This window comes from Haliaeetus albicilla, chromosome 20, assembly GCF_947461875.1.
Source record: "Haliaeetus albicilla chromosome 20, bHalAlb1.1, whole genome shotgun sequence".
NCBI classification, from domain to species: Eukaryota; Metazoa; Chordata; class Aves; order Accipitriformes; family Accipitridae; genus Haliaeetus; species Haliaeetus albicilla.
This window is the reverse complement of record NC_091502.1, coordinates 19,101,368-19,120,380: the sequence shown is the minus strand read 5'-3', so window position 1 is coordinate 19,120,380 and position 19,013 is coordinate 19,101,368. Positions and strand designations below refer to the sequence as shown.

At 41.4% G+C, this 19,013-nt stretch overlaps 1 protein-coding gene across 3 annotated transcripts in view; it reads right to left on the bottom strand.

Annotated features, from left to right (window-relative positions):
- Nucleotides 1–17,402, bottom strand: part of GRM5 (glutamate metabotropic receptor 5) — a 273,244-nt gene extending 255,842 nt beyond the window's left edge. For all 3 annotated transcript variants that reach the window (XM_069808429.1, XM_069808430.1, XM_069808431.1), the window contains exons 1-2: nt 16,988–17,402; nt 8,338–9,220 (exon numbers count right to left, since the gene is read on the bottom strand). In XM_069808429.1, the coding sequence (XP_069664530.1) occupies nt 8,338–9,016 (679 nt within the window). In that variant the 5' untranslated portion in view covers nt 9,017–9,220; nt 16,988–17,402. The remainder of the gene's footprint in view (nt 1–8,337; nt 9,221–16,987) is intronic.
- Nucleotides 17,403–19,013: the final 1,611 nt, after the last annotated feature.

Here is a 19,013-nt window from a genome sequence, read left to right as displayed (position 1 = left end):
CGCATACAATGTATTTATATATAATACTCTGCATTACATCATGGTATGCCTCCACATCATCAGGAGCCTGCAGTCAGATTTTAGTGAGATGGATGCAATGTTATCCTCTGTCCACTTCCAAATTAATTTAAAGCAAAGTCTATAATTTTTGATTCACAGCCAAGATCACTGTCTCCTGCATCATTCAAGAATCAGCTAGTCAGAACTGCCTTAGGGAAGACTGAAAATTTTAAAAGATCTAGCACAGGCCTTTTGCCTTTCTTAGCTTTCAGAGAAATCACAAGTTAGCTATTTTAAGTACAGGAAGTGGTCCTTCTTGTATGGACCGATGTAAATATCTATTGTGCTCCTTAACAACACAGGAACTTCCTAATTTTGAAGCAACATTGATTTAACTCCTGCACTATTAAGCTACCTACATTATGGTTTTGTTGCATAAAGACACAGACAAGTGCAGGGCATCTTCCTTTTCCTTGTTTATGTAGGAAATTAAATTCTGTCTGCTAAAGTCTTTCCATACCTGGGGTCTTAAACTAGCACTCTGGGAAGTGGGTTCTCATCGTAGTGCTTCCATTGACGTTGGGTAGCTTTTTTCTGTCTCTCTCCCCTTCTTCCTGGCTCCCATAACAACAGGGCCCTGATGTCCCCTGGATTCTTTATAACAGGATATATATCAAGGAATATGAAATAATGGGGGGGGGGGGGGGGGGCAGTTTCTTATACCAAAGTGTATTAACTGCACTTTTGATCTTGAAATCTAGGAAAAATTACTCCACAAATTCATAATTTAAATTTCCTGTCACTAGGTAATATGCATGGAAAAAGAAAAATTCATCATTTCAAGAATAAGAAAGAAAAGTAATACAACAGATGGAGAAATACTACAAATCATAACAAATAATGAATAATGGGACCTGGTTCATCAGCCCCCGCTTAACTGTTGGATTAATGAGTTGTCAATGTATCCAAAAATGTTTAACTTTTATACAGGATTGGTGGTATAGAAGACATGCCAAACAAAATGGGATGGGGGGGGGAACCTTCCACCTCTTCCCTGAGTAAAACACCTTCTATTATAACTGTCAAAGAACATTAGCACTTGTGCAAAAAATTTAAAAGTTTACACCTTTTTGAATTAAGTTTCCACTTGACTTACTGTGATGGTTTTGGCTGGGATAGCGTTAATTTCCTTCATAGTAGCTAGTAAGGCTTTGGTTTGGATCTGTGATCAAAACAGTGCTGATAATGCTGAGATGTTTTCGTTCCTGCTGAGCAGGGCTTACCCAGAGCCAAGGGCTTTTCTGCTTCTCCCCCCACCCCACCAGCGAGGAGGCTGGGGGGGCACAAGGAGTTGGGGGGGACACAGCCGGGACAGCCGACCCCAACTGACCCAAGGGATATCCCAGACCATAGGATGTCACGGTCGGCAGATAAAGCTGGGGAAGAAGAAGGAAGGGGGGACGTTGGGAGTGATGGCGTTTGTCTTCCCAAGTCCCCGTTAGGCGTAATGGAGCCCTGCTGTCCTGGAGATGCTGAACTCCTGCCTGCCCATGGGGAGTGGGGAATGGATTCCTGGTTTTGCTTGGCTTGTGTGCACGGCTTTTGCTTTACCTGTTAAACTGTCTTTATCTCAGCCCACGAGTTTTCTTGCTTTTGCCCTTCTGATTCTCTCCCCCATCCCACTGTGAGGGAGGTGAGCGAGCAGCTGCCTGGTGCTTAGTTGCCAGCTGGGGTTAAACCACAACACTTATAAAGTTACCTTTTATCCAGTCTTTTAATGTAACCGCAAGACAAGCAGTTTATTTTGACCAACTTCCGAATTCTATTATAGCCTTCATTCACTAAAAAAAGTTATTATTTTGGCTTTCAATGCTAACTTGGCATAAAAAATACTTTTTTTTTTTTTTTGTAATTGTGTGGAATATCTGTTTTCCAGCCAGACCTATACAATGTATTCTTTCATCTCAAAGATAAAATATCAACAAGGGATACAGGAAAGTGAACCACTGTCACTACCCATGGTCAACTGATAGCGTATATTAGACAGACCATCTTTCATAAAACTGATCTGACCCAACAGGCACTGTACAGTGAAAGATTTCCAAATCTCATCAACTTGATAGGTCCCTCCCTGACTGAAGAGGTGCACCCTTGGGATGGGGACAAGAACTGTGCTATTTCCAGGCCTAAGGAAAAATTAAGATGAAGCTGGAGGATGCTGGACTCCCACTGTCTCTTCTCAGGGAAGGTAAGTTTCACGGCACTGCAACTTTCATTGAGTAGCTATAGAGTCTAAGTGACAGAAAAAGTGACATTCAAACACTTAGCCCTTAAACAAAAGAAGAAGAGAGTAATTTTGAAGATCCAAATGTCTTGCTTTTTAGCTAAGTCCACATTATATCATTCCTCTCAAAGTTATTTATTTATTAAACTTTAGAATAGTACACCTCCTTGCTCACTTTTGCTTTACTGCCTCATGGTATTTCCCCTAACAATCTCCATCCCCATTACACTCCAGAGTATACCCCTCGTTTTGTATTTTTCTGTCAGTCAAGGTACTTCATAGTGGGTATGTCTGGCCTGAGCAGTCTGCCAGCAATGTTAAAGTGCTGTCCTGTTAGTAAGTCACTGCAGAACAAAATAAAGAGTAACTTGATGCTACTTCAGTTTTCTGTTTCAGTATTCCCAGCTGATTGTTAGAATTTGCTCACTTTTGACAATTGTGATGCTAGGATAAATATTTGAAATTGGGCAGAAAAAAGCTCTGTTATAGATGTCAACATTTAATAAAAATGAGCAAACACCTCAACAGGATAGCACTGGAACTGGGTTTTCTATTTTCCATATTTTCTTTCAGATGAGGGATATTTTTTAGTTTTGCTACAAGATTAATGTGATTGAGAGCATATCAAATTGTGATCATCCTGATCTCAGCATTTATGTTTGAAACAGTTTAAAAGTCTTAAAAGATAAAAGTAATTTCAAAAATAGAAAAACCCAAGTAATTGTTTTACCCAAGGGCAAAAATTAAACATTACTGAAATGGAACATTCTCCAGTCTTTAGACAAGACACTCTTCAATTTTCAGAAACAGATTTTTAGAAATAAGTTTTCTTTGAAATTGAAAATATTTTCATGGACTAGCAATGACCTTTTTTGGTACATTATTTCTATGTGTATTTTTTCTGCATATAAAGCGTGAAAAAATATCACCTATGCTTAAAATAAAATGAATCTAATTTTCGATCATATTATTTTGTGAAAAGCAAATAATATTTCTGACCATGATATAGTTTTTGTTTCTAAAGGAGAAAAACGTAGAGTCTGAAAGAAAAATCTTCACAACATCATACAAGTACAATTTGTTCCAAGCATCAGGTTTAAGGTCAACTTGTTGCAGCTCTTTCATTCATTTCTTCATGCTATTCTCACAGACTATGACTAATTTTCATTTTGCTCTTTACTTGGTAGCAAAGGATGTAGGCAAAAATAGTCTTGTAACCAGGCACATTTGAACAAATATGAAAGGAGATGTGTGAAATAACCCTTATCTGCAGGAAAATAAAAGTCCTGCTTTTGTTACGCTTGCCTGGGTACATCCTAAGAAAATGAATGTGAACCACCTCTTTATATGCACTTATGATAAATTTAAATGGAGGAAAGCAATATTAAACAGAGAGGACTGTGAGGATGGGTTTGGTGGGATGTTTACCTGCAGAGCTGTCTAAAGAAAATGTTAACAAAGTGGCTTCTTCTTAAGGCCATGTTCAAAAATAAATCACATCTTTTACACAATGAAGTGAAATTTATCCCTTGCCACCCCGAATAAATTTAGCCTATTGCGTTTCAGTTGTTCTATGTTTCCAGAATATATCACCTCTTCACTCCATTCAGAGTGGCAAGATAAATGGTTTCCAATGGCAATGAAAATTGCCTTTCAAATTATTCTTTTGGCTCCAGACAAATTTTAAGCACAGACTCTCAGAGACTGACCTTGTTTCTCACTAGGAAGGCCTGATCCAAGCGTCAGTCTAGTCAATGAGAGAGTGTTGACTTCATATGGGCTTTCAATGAGGCCTTCAAACCACAACGAGGAGAGAAGAGAAAATTGTATATATTTTTCTCTGATCTTTCAAAAAGATCATGCTTGCTTATGGGAAATGAGGTAAACAGTCAGTTCTTTGTCTCTTGTGGCAGACAGCCAGCTTCCCTCCCGTTTCCCTGACCATTTCTGATTAGTTGTGGTGTTGAGTGATTAAGCAAGAAAAGGCAGAGACAAAACACGAGGGGTGCTTGAGCTGCCTGGCCCATCTGCATGCCAACCATCACCACCCAAAATCCAAATATAGGCACAAATTTTCCTGTCTACACCATTCTCCATGCATTAATTTCCCTGGGGGTGGACAACAGCTACCTAAGCTAAAAAGGATCCCTAGTGTGCTCTGAGAAATTGGGGGACTAAAGCAGGGGGCTTCTCTCTGCTGAGCTGCTTTGACTCAGAGAGAGGCACAGACTGAGTTCTCAGCTGCATTATTGACTTGCTGTCTGTCTGCGAAGTTGGTTTTAGAAGTGAAAATTGGTTTAAGGAGAGTTTGTTTAAGCTCTGGTCCTATCACGGTGGAAAAAAACATCTGTAAGGTCAGCTGAAAGTAACCAAACTTCAAATAAAATGGTCTCCAGCACAACCTGCATGCCTGCTGTAGCAATCCATAAGGTCGAGGGCACTCACTTCAGGCTTTAAGTGATAGGTCCTCAGTGCAAGGAGTTTCCCATCACAGTTTCCCTCTTTGCCTGCTCACTCCTCCCTCCCTGCCATGCAGTGTTAACATGTTTGTTCGTAGGAACACGGTGTGACCTGGACTTCAGAACTGATGAGGCTTTTTTTAAAAATGCCCTGATGGTGGGTGAAAAAGGTTTATTTTAAAGCCAGATTGGTTCAGAGTAGAGCCCCACAAGTCATTAAGTGCAAGGAAGAGTTGGAGAGTGTGGGAGGATAATGATGCCAGTGGCACATATTCCTGACAAAGCTGAGCAAGGGGAGTTACAGCCCAAGACTATTTAAGACTTGCAGAGATTTCTGACTGGCATATGTAAAATACCCTACAGTCAGTGGAGATGACGGTTGCTTTGTGAGAAATATCCTTCATTTTTCACTCATATTTCCTACTAATTGGATTGCAGAAACTTACTCCTTAAAATTACAAGAGCTCCACTAACAATAGTGCTTGCTACCTCACCATTCTCAGGAAAAAAATCTACTCTTAGTGGTTACTTGTACACCTGGAGGCATCACCTAGATTAAACTGTGATGCTAAATGTCAAAGGAGCAAAGCTTATAAGAACCCCTCGACATTTTTGTGTATTTTAAATGTGGAAGTCTGGAATAAGGAATTAACAACACAACTTCAGATCAACCTCCCAAAATAAGAATCCAGTGCAGACAGATGATTAGTAAGTGCAGAAGGAAAGATTCAAACAGAAAGCTTTTTACTATGAAGCTACTGACTTATCGCAGGCTTTTCTTATAGTAGACTAAAAAGAGACCTATAACTTTATCTGCTGATGGAACTACCAAACCAATGAAATAAACAAGCTGTTTCTGCCTCTTCCTTTCTCCCAGTCGAGCTTTGAAAGAAAGGAGTCTCCCTCTCCTTGGAAATCCTTCCCAGAAACCAAAGATTGGATTTCAGAAGAGTCTGGCTAATGCATGAAGATTAGCTAAAGATAATCAATGTAGATGGCCAGAATTACTGAAGGCACCAAAAGAAGGTCCTCTCTCAATAGGTGGGCAAGATCCTAAGTCAATAAAAATTGCAAGGAGTGGGATTCAACAATTTTTTTTTTTTCTCTGTTTTGAAACAGTATCTATGAATGTAGGACACTGAGTATAGGGGCATATTAAGAATGCTAACAAGTAAACAGATGCTACATTAAAATGATTACTTATAAAAATAAAAATAATATAAATAATATCTCTTTTGCTTGTTTACTCAATTCCTTTAACATTCATCTATAGGAGTGTTTTGTGGTGTTTTTAAAAGAATCTTTCTGTTCCTGGAAGGGACAACATCTGCCATAATCTTTGGAAAGTGTCCAGAACATCAGACATTGTCACATTTCAAAGAAATACCTTGACTAGCTTAGATTTGTCTATCCCATTATAAATACCATCTGTTCTATTGTTAGAAAACATTTGTGTGATGTTATTTAACCGGAAAACATATTCATCATCATGACCAGACCATGCAAATAGATGATAGGATCATAAGGTTCCCAGAACCCCAATTTAATGTTCATTCACCAAAGTCAAGTTATGTTACTGTGAATATGCTATGAATGATACGAGGCCTCAGGTATTAATAACGTACCACATATCTTGTCCATTTTAATATGGGCAGAAGTAGACACGTGTTGTACTAGATATATCATTCATCATTTCTCCTTCTTCACAGCCAGCTCCTCTGTCATTTCGTACTCTTGTCTTGCCCATAGCAGCTACCTCCAGCTTCCACCCTTGTGTCCCTATTCCCTTCTTTCCAATGCGCAGTCCAAAGTTCCTCTGCCATAAGATTAACATGCCATATGTTACCATCTGCTCCAAACAGAGTGTCCACAGGAAGTGGTAAAAGTAAGTGTCCTCACTTTGTGCAGAATCAGACCTTGACATAAACTTGACAATTCCCGCACTAAATATATAAGCATCCCCTCTCAATGAGCAGAGGTGTAAAAGCTGTTCATAGCAAAAATTCGACGAGTCATCCAAAGTAGTCAGGATACAAAATTTTATGCTAATGTGATGCATCAGTGGCATTATTTTTGACCATGATGTTATTCATACGTATTTGTGAAGTGAAGGCTGCACGCTAAGCCATGCCAAAGGCATCAGCTGGCATAGAATACCTTCACTACATGATGTGAAGTAGAGTGATTTACACACTGTTATATTAAACTGCTAATATATTCATGCATCTCTACACAACAGAGGCTGCAGTTATTTACCAGCTTTCATTACCATGATGGAAACATGATTGCAACAATCTGCATGCAAGTTCTAACTTTTTTTTTTAATACTGCAGAACAAGCTCTCTATATATCTGTAGGAGGAAAAAGATCTCTACATACTAGCATCAGACCAGCATCTCCCCAAAAAGGGCTTTGAATAGTATAAAGTCTGCCAGAGAATCATACTCAGTGTGTGGGAAGGACAATCTGCTTTCTATTGGTTGTAATGAAGCCAGCAGCATCTGCTGCTGTTCAGCAACGTTGCCACCACTACTCAATCTCTTAATAACGTTTTTCATTTCCAGATCATATTCTGAGCCTTCCATTTGGCATTTGTCTGTTTGAACAGAGGCAACCCGGTGAGATCCTAAAATTCGTCACAGAACCTAATTCCAGAAAACTCATTAAATGGTGTTGTCATTAGACAGGGGCTGGTGAAACCTGCTTTTAAGGCAGTATGAAATTCTGGTCACTTACAGCAAGATGAACCCAGTCAACTCTGTCAATACAAGGAATAACAAAACCAAGTAAGCTTTTCCATAGCATTTCTGTTTAATCATATACTCTTCTGAACACTGGGTAAAAAGCTTAAGCTCTGACTCAAATTAATAAAAAGAGGTAAAGCAATTTAGCACACAGTTCTGATTTTCTGGACACCTGAGGGAGCATAATTGTGTAAAGAAGATTCAGGGAGACTTTCCTTGCTCACTCCCAAAAGCAATGGCCAGATGCAGAGCAAGAAGTGGGTGCAGTACTCTATGCAGTATTATAAAAAGGATAGAAACAGTTCTGGTCTTGAGGAGCTGGGACAACTTGCATTCAAATATTAGCCAGAATTACAGGTTTTCTAGTATTCGTGTCTCTGTGGCTCAGATATTAGGCAGGAACACATTCTGACTTAGCTACAGTTTCAAATGATGATTTATCTCTCTTCTGCAGTAGGAAGACCAGACACTTTCTCATTACCCATTGTTACTAATGTAGTCAAAATGACTATTCTACATAAATACACTGATTGGTAGATAAAGAAAAAATAAATAAATATTGACTAAATTAAATTAAGGTCACTTAGGAGACTCCAGAGTAAGCACTTTTAGCAACAAACGGCCCTAGAGCACACACAACCCTGTATTTCAAACTTTGCTTTCAGCCATTATAAACATGATGCTACTTCAGCCCCATAGAGAATTTGAAGTTATTAAGTAAAGTAAAAGTCTGTACTGTTGACAACTGACTGGCAAAAACTGAACAACATCAAACTATCATCATCTAGCTATTAGACCCCATCAGAGTAGTTTGACAGCATTCTTATATGGAAAAAAAATAACCTCTTACCTTCGGTATGTACAGCAGAGACATAGGTCCAGTTATAGCGCTTGACAATGTCCACCATAGCCCGTGCTTGCTGTGCATCAGATGGCACAACTCTCATAAAATACTTGAACAGCGTTTTGTCACTTAGGTCCATGCTTGTGGCAGAATAAGCAATCTGAGGTATATTGAAAAGCTGCAACAAGTTCTGGACCTGGATAGCAACTGAGCTAGAGCCAGGTCCAATGACACCAACAATTGGTTTCTTGGAGCGGAAAGACGATGAAGATCCATCCACACATCGCACCATCCCTTCCTCTTCTTCTGATGAAATAAGAGAGTCCCTTATAAACTCAATGCTCTGCTCCAAAGCCACAGCAGAATGCCAGCAGGAGTCCCTTATTTCACATCCTAGTGTTATATTTGGCAACAGCGTGGGGTCCAAATTAATTCTGTCAAGGGTATGTAGCATTGCCTCCACTCTCTGAATGCCATACTGCTCTCTTACCTCTCCACATTTCCTCTCATGAACCTTGTCAACAGTTGGTTGATGATGGACAGAGAATAGAGCTCCAATGATAATATCACCAGGCATGTGTGCAACCACCCTTCTTTCATTGGCCTGTGCTGAAACCAAAAGCCCGAAGTTCCCACAGACATCTTCCTTCAATAACAGGATTGCAAGGAACAGCAAAAGGACCATTTTAGGAAATGGTTTAGGCTGGTAGAGACAACATGATGGAAAAAAATCGGGAGAGCTGGTGAAAAGCAGTTATCAAATCTTTTGGATAAAAGGAGCACTATGCTGATGGTTAACCAGGAGTTTGCAAGTGTTCTCTAAGGAGTCACCATCATCTCCGAGTGGACAGCTATGCAGAGCTGCACATGTGATCATAATCCTCATAACCTTCAAAAATGAATAAATAAGAGAAAGAGCTTTAAAATTAGTTTTAAAGTCAGCTTTGTCATCTGTTCTAAAATTGCACCGATTCCTACTGCTGTCAATGACTGTAATACATTGTCTCCTAAATACACTTGCTTCCATCATTTTCAAGCTGGAAAACTTTATTATACTTCAGTGTTTCATAATCTTAGGCTTGTACTTCTGCTGGTATAAATTGGTGTCTTTCTCTTTGACACTCTTATTTAAAAATTCTTTTGGGAAACACTTTCAAAAGTACCAAAGGCGGACAAGTATTTGATTCCATGGAAGAAAGATGTTGCCATTTCTAATGTGTGTCTTTGAAAACAACTCCCTTTACTTTCAGACACTTTCTATAGCAGAAATGCATAAGTCACACTCATGTACCTTGGGCTGTACCATGTTATCAATTACAGCATTAGGAAACTGCTGTTGACAAACAGCTGTTCTTGAAATATTCTAAGGAATGCAGAATCTCATTCTTCAAATCTGTAAATCGTTTTTTTTTCTTTGTAAGATACAACATGAAACAAATTAATTTTTAAAATAAGTTGGGATTAAGAAAACTGATATTGTTTTTAATATTTGTATTTTTTTAAGCAATGAATGTTTCAGCAGAAGAACAACAATTCTAAAAGAGCAGAGTAGTGAAATTCTTTTCATCTTTCTATATCCTTAAATCAAAAAATCACCAATAACTAATTCGACAAATCCTGGTACTGTAGACAACTACACAGACTTCACTGGTAGAAAGAAGTCAACATAGAGACTATAAAGATGCATTAGTGCTTAAAATATTTGGTCTGCCATGTTTGCTGATAGTCTGCAATCTGCACTCAGCTTTAGTGTTGATGAAGGATCAAAAAAAGAAAAAAGAAGAAAGGAAAAGAATCAGCAAAGAATTCATATCTTGGGCTGTGGTTAATGGAACTCGAAAATGTACTTGAAAATGTTTTGTACCTAGCAGTGGATTTGCAGCAGGATCCTTCTGGTTTTAAATATAGTGCTTAAACAGTAGTTTGTCCAGGTTATGATACCTGAGCACATTAAAGTATCATCTATTGCTCTACACCTGCCAGTGAATCCATTGATAGTACAGAAAGTTAAGCACACTCTTAAACCTAGGAAGATGCTGAGCTACTTAGTGAACCACATGCACATGAACCACTGACAAAACAACTGCAAAATTCTGGGACAGAGCCTGATCTCAGTTTTATTGACATAAATCTTTCGATGTAATAAAAAAGAAAAAAAATATAGAAATCTCCATACATTTCAGACCCACCAATCATTTCCAATCTGTTAACGATGACTCTAATAATACTCAGATGTTGTAAAATGAAAGAAACCCTTGCCATAAGAAATCTACCTTTGTTTCTTCCAGGTTGAAAATCTAGCAGTATCTGAATCTTGAATTTACCCCTCACAGCTAGGTCATTCAGTACAGTGCCACAGTGAAAAGCTTCCTGATTCTGAAGATGAGACAGGCAAACCTAAAAACACTTTTCTGCTTGATGTTAGCCTTGTTTAATTATTATTTTACTTAGACATCTATAAATTATAAAGTATTTACACAGAGGAAATCATGACATAGTTTCAGTGAGTATTCCCAAATGAAATCCAAATCCTTAAAAAGAGAAAACATCGAATAGAAATGGTTTTGTAATATTAATTGCAATATTAATAGGTTCATGTAATATTAATTTTTAGTAATAGAAAGTGTTAATAATGAAATAAGGTTCAGACAACTGTAGAACACTTCGAGAAGTTTTTCTTTTAGTCTGTGAAGAGTTGGCTTATCAACACTGCAACCCTTTGCCACTGAGGAATAACAGCAGTTCAATTCAACTTAATTAGTCTCTAATTACAGAATATCACTACTGCTTATGTCTTCCAATTATTTGTTCCGTGACTCTGAAGACGGTACCATATAATTTGCAAACAGTCCAAAGGACGAATGACAGGGGATATCTTTGCACAATATCGCAGCTATTAAATTCCTATACCTCCAATTAATTTAATGTATTATCCCTTAAAAAAAATCTTTAATTATTTACTGGCTTATTAACATTTGAACAGGAATAGTACTCTGTTATTTAAAACCATGGACGCTTATTTTTTTGAGCTTCTCAAATTAAGGCTACATGTACAGAGCACAAGTATATCTAGACAAATGCCAGCTCTGCCTCAGACTGTAACTGGATATGCAATTAGATGCCCTTTTATAACCTAGCTGCCTGTGCAGCTGCATATGTACAAATAGAGTTCAGAGGATTGGGGTGAGCTTGTGACACAAAAAAGTAATCCAATCCCCATCCACCATTTTAATTCTACAGCATACATCCACCACGTTTCTGGTCAAGTTTAGTAATACGGTTCCAGGTCTTATGTCTATGGATGAAACAATTTCCATACAGGATATATGAGAAAGAGGGGGCAGCAAGGCCATTTTTATCTTCTTCACTCCAGAGAACAGCTGTTTGCTCTTCTCTGTCTACAGTTGTATCTATCAGTATAAAAATACAGAGTAAAGAGTGAAGTAAAGCTGAAGGTCTCCTTTATATTTCTGGTTCCATAATAATAGCAGATCTCATAGCTAGGGCATTCCTGTAGCCCAAAAGCACGTTTGAAAGCAATCAAATCCTTCCATTCCATGGCATCCAAGGGAAAAAGACGGGCCAGATGAAGACTGCAGTTGCTCCAGAATTAATGAACTTTCTTCACATACTCCTTTGTACTAAAATGAAGGTCAATTTACATGGGACTTACAAAGCTGTTACTAATTACACCAAGAAAACTGCTTATGTTTTATAGTATTAGGCTTAAGACTCATACCCAAAGCATCTGAAGTCAATGCTTTCTGTGGGCTTTCATGATGCAGTGAAACATCCTGGAATTTATATTGACATGGCTAAGTAAGCCTGCTAAATTTCAATGGCTTTTTATTTGTGTAATAGACATCTGGTTCTATGGTCTTACTCTTGCTCTTAGAACCTGAAAAATCACAGAACGGTTGAGGTGGGAAGGTACCTCGGGAAGCTGTCTGGTCCATCCACCCTGCTTTAAGCAAGTTCAACTAAAGCAGGTTTCTCAGCTTCACGTCCAGTCAGGTTTTTAATATCTCTGAAGATGGAGATTCCACAACCCTTCTGGGCAACCTGTTCCAGTGTTTGACCACAACCACAGGAAAAAGGGTTCTTTTTTATGTTCACACAGAATTTCCTGTATTTCAATTTCTGCTTATTGCCTCTCATCCTTCCACTGGATACAGCTGGTTATGCTGTGTGAAGATGCCATGAAAGTAATCAGGTGACACATCTGATTTTAGGCTAAAATGGCTGAGCAGAGAGCTGATAGACTAAGCACACTAATTACATTTCCTGGAGAACGTCTTCCTGAAGAGAAGATGGCCAAGGGAACTGTTCAAATATACAATTATACTGCTCTTCTGTCCCAGAAGAATCACATACAAGTCATTCCACATTTTGATTACTATTCTTTCCTACTACAGGAAGTTTATTATTACAAGCAGGATGAGTACTAAAATAAAATTAAGCAAAATTTCATAAGCTTAAATATAACTCCTGTTTAAGTTGTTAGGGATAACCCTAAAGGGAGTTTGACATGCTATAGCCTTCAGACTGAGAACTGAGGTATCAGCAGCATCAAAGACAGTGAACTGTTGAATGCATGCATAAAGTGGTGGGAATTGTTTCCCAATTAATAATTTATCTGCATTTACTTGTTTTCATTGATGGACAAGCAAATCAACATGCACAGCACTTAGGGTCAAATTTACTTTTCACACCGTTCAATTTCTTCAGTGTCAAGAGAGTTACTCCTAATTTACTGCAACATAGGCAAAATGGAATCAGGCACTTAATTACTGGTGTATCAAGGTTACTAGCTTATTTCAGCTATGGATCTAACTATAAATTAATCCTGAAGTCACACGCTTTAATAATAGATGACAGACACTTTGGTTGCAGTCTTCTGGTGCACTAGCTTCACACTTGGAGCAACTGCAGAAGTAGTAAGGCAGAAAGATAACTCTGCTTATTTGTCCTTTGTTCAGTCTTGCCCTAGACAAAAATTTAAGGGCTACCCAGATGACTGAAGACACAGATCTGATGAAGCACTTGACATGCTGCTATAACCTCTGCTCTCCCTGGCAGTAAAAACTTTATGCCAGCCTCTGTCAGGAGAAATTCTCAGCTGTTCCTTTAGGGCAAAGTTCCAGCTACTTCATGTTGAGGTTTAACCGAGTAGAAAATTAGCATCTGTAATATTCCATGGAACATCACGCAATTCTTAAAATTATTTATTTCAACCTCAAATGCAAGCCCATCTATATTTACAGTCTGTACAGACCAAAAGAAACAAAAAGAGCCCGAATATCTAACTGCATTAATTAAATCTTGATCAAAGATCAGACTATGAACAGTAGTTCACAACAGCTGATTTTCCACTATATATGTGGCTGAGAGTTTATACGTGGGGCACATGTGAATTTTCTTAAGGGCTTCTACTACCACAGGTATAACTCTGTTTAAACCTTAAGCATGAAACCCTTTCCCAGTGACTTACATTATTATAGCAGCGCCCACTAGTGACCCCCGAGTGAAGGACCTGTCTTTTTTTTTTTCAACCTGAATTCTCTTGGCTGTGTGGCTTCTAATAGGCAAAACACAAACTCAGCAAAGGGAAGTTTTTCATTTAGCCAGTTTTGTATCAGGGAAAAAAAAAAAAAAAAGAGAGAAAGAGCAACACTTCCCCTCAGGTTTCTTCTTTGTCACAATTTCGTAAGTTTACAGCCTGTTCGTTCATAGTCTCTAAATCTTCAGGCAGATTTAAATAATAAAAATAAAATGTCAGATTATTGAATCCCAGAACAATGCTGTGAGGGAATGAGAACTGATGGTCCAATCGAGGAAAGCACTTAGGAATATGCACATGAAGAATGGTATTGGTCGAACATCTGTAAAGACTTACCTAAAGTTTAAGGTCTCTTTAAAGGATTTTCAGGATCAGAGAAATCATAAAAACTCAGGGCCCCAAAATCCATTGATTTGTAGTGACAAATTTTACTTACACACTATGTTTTTATAGTTTACAGCCATATACCTGCTGATTAAGTGCTTTCCAGGCATTCATTTACAGTACATACCCAATTAATTCAATGACATCAGATATGAGATAATAGATGTTGATACAGATATGGATCAAACCAGTATACCCCAAGGAACTAACCCAGGTTTCATCATCAGAGAAGACAAAACCATAGCAAGCAGCAACTGAATTACTGGTCCAGAGTCAGTCCTGCCACTTATCTCACAGTGAAGATCTTTAGATAGAAAAGATGGAGCTGCCTTAGAAAAACGATTACATAAGGGGAGAGAGCTCTCAGCTCATCTCGATGGGCACCAATGTGAGGAAAAAGTGTACCTTCAGGAAGCTAAGCCTTTGCTCAGTTCTGCTGGCTATTGGCATTGCAAATGCTAAGCAATGGGTTCAAGCTATTTTGGCAATCTATCTCCCAATGCTATGCAGAGGCTCAGTTTGCAGGAGGTCCCACACTCACACTCCTTGGAGGTAATTCACTTTGGACACACAAAACCTGATGCACTCTAACGGTCTGTAGTTGAAAATCATGAAATATAAGCACACTGCTCTGTTTTGAGATTCCTACTGCTGTTTAAATTTTCTATTCACCAAAAAAAAAAAAAAAGAAAAGAAAAGAATTAAAAAGATCAAACAAACATTAGTCATTGCATTATCGGCTCTGTGAATTCCAGCAGGCATTGGATCGAGCCTTTTGACAAAGGAAACAGCCTTATACAATAGGAGAGACTATGAAGCAGTTTTCTGTGATTCCACTTAGAAATAGAGGGAAACTAAGTGCACAGAAGAATTTTAACCATTTGACCAGAACAGACACTGAAAATAACAGACTAATGTCCTGATCTCATGCGTTCATAGATAATAAACATAGAATGCTATAATCATCAGCAAGATTCTTAGCAATCCCGGGAAGTTCTTCCCCATATTATATGCCCACACACACACACTTTCTGGTTGATGAAACAATTTTGGTTTTAATATGTAGGTGCTTAACTTCCTAGCAAAACTTGCAATGATGTCTGCAGTTCTGCTAAATATACTACTTATTGCTGCTGTAACCAAAAACCCATTATACCTTATGATGCAGGAACTTATAGCCCTGGTGTGATTTCGGCTGTAATCCTAGACACTTTATTAATTAACAAAACTGTATGACCTGGAGGAGGTGATCAAGGAAAAGTAATAGCAATTCCAAAAAAACATTTTCTAACAAGTTTCAACAAGAGTGGTGTTACAGTGACATTCCAGTACTACCGCTAGACCAAAAAAAGCCATAAATCTGTTGGCAAATAAAATGACAAAGAACCTATATAGACACTTCAAAAATACTCTCTGATCATTTGAAATAATGATTGAACCTGGCATCCCTGACCACGTAGCATAAATATTAGCATGTAGTTGAGGTATTTGAGAATGCGCAAAATATTAGTATGTGATAGAGACATTTAGGAATACAGTGATATAAAAAAGTCATAGAGAATGAAAAGAGCCTGGCAGTTAACTCCTCTATACATCTTCCCCTCTCAGGATTATTTAGAGCGGCGCATTTTCAAGACGACCCTCCGCCGCTCCGCTTCCTAGATCCCCCACTTCATCCTCAAGACTAGAAGAAAGAAACGTCCTGCCTCTCCCTACACCCACTCACCCCCACTGACACCAGAAAGCCCTTCCCGGGGAGGAACTCGAGTGGAAGTGGGGCTGCCGGGCCGGGCAGCGGGGAGACCCCCGCGGGCGGCGGGCGGCGGGGCGGGCGCTGTCCCTGGTGCTGAGGAAAGGGAAGGTTTAGGGAAGGGGGAAAAAAACCAACCCAAAAGCAAAAAAAAACAAAAAAAAAAACAAAAACAAACCCCAACCTAAAAATCAACCGGTGGTAAACATTGCCGTGGTGGTCACATTTGCCGTGAAGCACCACGTTTTGTTGACAAAGAGATTAAATTCGGAGAGCTGGGTGTTAGAGGGAACTGTTGGACAAGGTTAACTCCCAGCGCAGCTACAAAGTGGCTGTGGGTACAGACTCGTATGTGAGCGTACACGCTGGTTCTTAGGTCTCTGTCTGCCTGCTCGGCTAGTGGTATCACTGCCCGTCTCAGCCCTTAATGAACCATTTTTGCACGCGGAGCCATTAGCTCCAATTATTAAATAAGGAACAGACGGGACTCGCCGAGCAGAGCCAAAGTGATTTGTCCCAAGGTCACACAGAAAAGTCTATGGCTGAGCTAAGCCTGGCTGTCTCTGGAAAACAAACACATCCCCGTTTCCATTATCCCTTCCTGGCAAGACAAATCCCCACCAGTGAACAGAAGGGCTATATCACACACACCACCAAGCCCAGGTATTGCAGTACCGCGATCCCCCCCGGCCCCACACATATCCTGCTCCTGGGGAGGGATCAGTGCCTGCTGCCCTCCAGTGCCCTGATCCACCGATGCCCCAGCAGCCCCTAGAGGTGGACCCCACCAGTTGGCTTGCTGGCCCCCCAGGAGCTGTGATTGTCCTCTGGCAACCAGGGCACAGAGCAAAAGCAGGACGGAGGGAGGGAGGGAGGGAGGGGAAAGAGTTCCTCCTGCATTCAGAGGGTTTCTGTCCGCAACCCAGGGGACATAAATCCCCTCTCCCACCTCGCAGCATTACCTTGTCAGTGGCAGCAATTGCTTCTTCCTATGGTGGCAGCAAAGCGGTCCTTTCGGTGGCAATAATCAAGACGGGTAGGGGTAGGCACCTCCTATTTTCAGCCACAGCAGAGATAGCATTCCTCACACAGACCTTCTGGAGCTGAATAATCCTCAAATGCCTCTGCAAAGATCACCAGCAGGTGAGCCCCACACGGTTAGCATTGTCACTCCTCCAGCTATGGGCACATCCTGTTTTGTTCTGATCGCAGGCAAATGCTGAGGACCCAGTACCCTACCCCCGCGAATGCATGCACATACACACAAGCCATGCAACACGCTGTTCTCTCAGCATCGCCCAAGTCTCATTTGCAAGAGGCGTTGAATGGTCCCTGGATTTAATGGGGGGGGGGGGGGGGGTGGCGGGGGGGGAGGCGTGAGGAGGAGGAGGAATAAACAAACAAACGATGAAACAACAGATGGGTCTTTGCTCTCTGCCACAGCCTTGGTCTTCCTAAATACTTGCTGCAGCTTGACCCACCTGCTTAAACACCTCCGCCCCTCCTCGCACATGCACGGCAGCAACCTCTCTGCATTTATAAGGGGCTAACCCTGCATTCTGCCCTGCGAGGAAATCTCTCCAGATGCTCTGAAGGTTGCCAAGTCCCCCTATAAACCGACACCTGCCTCCCGCACTACCCTCCAGCAAGTAAGAAAGCGACGATCTGTTCAGAACAGCATCATCCGAAGAAAAAGAGAAAAAAATTAAAAAAAAAAAAAAAAAAAGGCGATAGCTGCTTTGGGAGGGTCTGTTTAAAACCGAGTCGCGGGGAAGAGTTGACCCCTGCGGTCCCGGCAGCCTTTTGCGAACTGGCTCCGCCAAAGTTTTCCAGTGTCCCCCCCCCGGGGGCCGCACTGCAAGGCGGCCGGGGCGCTTCGCTGCGGGTCCGGGCTTGGGGGGGGGCGAGGGGGTCCTCTGCACCGGGAGAGCACCGGGCTTCAGCGCAACTTTTTAGTGCCACCAAGTGGCATAGATCCCTCTAGGAAACCAAGCAGCCCTGCCAGCCTCTGCCTGCTGCTCCCTGGCAAGGGGAGAGAGGAGGATGCGAGAGCAGCGACCACCACCCCCCACACACACACACACACAGAGGCAGCGATATCAAGCAGAAAGGAGGGACTATTTGCCACTGGAAGGACAGGTTGCCCTCTCCAGCCCTCGCCCCTTCCCTTTGGCTGCAGGGAGACAGCACCGGGCACGGCGAGATGGAGGAGCGATGCCCCTGCCAAGGGCTGCCCCCACGGGCTGCCCCCGCTCCTCCCCACGGCAAGGTGCCACCTGCAGCGACCCCCCCCCCCCCCTTTCCTTGCTGAGCTCCATCCCTTCTGCACCGCCCCCGGGGGGGGGTCCCTGGACCCACAGTTCCTTGCCAGCCCCCCCCAGCTCCGCAGCCAGCATCCCTGGACCGTTTCTGCGGACCCACGGGCAGGCTTCTTATCCCGCTTACCTTCTGCCCACAAGCTCGGTACCCTCTTCTGCTTCCCCACCCTCCCACAAAGCCCACAGCACCTCTCTCCCCTGCTAACTACCCGCTCCCGGCACATCTACCTTTCCTCGGTTAACCCTTCCCTCCCGAAGCCAGCCGAGGCTTTACCTGCTCCTCTGGCATCCCCGCATCTTCCCAAATCTTCCCCCTCTCCCTCTCTCCTCCTCCGCTCTCATTCACACTCCGCCGTCCCAATTCTCTCCCACCGGCTGCACCGCACTGCTCCGGGGTGGGCAAAGACCCCTGGCACAGGGCTGGGTATGAGCGTGGGCTGGGAGGGTTTTGTGTGGGTGTGGGTGTGGGTACGAGTGTGGGGCTGGGAGGGGTCCCAGGTAGCCTGAGCCCTGACAAACTCAACACCTCCCCGCACTCCTGCTGCAGCAGCGACAGCAACAAACAACAAGGGACCATTGCAACGCAACGGCAGGCAGAGATCATCTCTTTATTCGAGGCTATTCTTGGTAAATAAATAAATAAAGTAAAAGAAAATAAATAAATAACAAA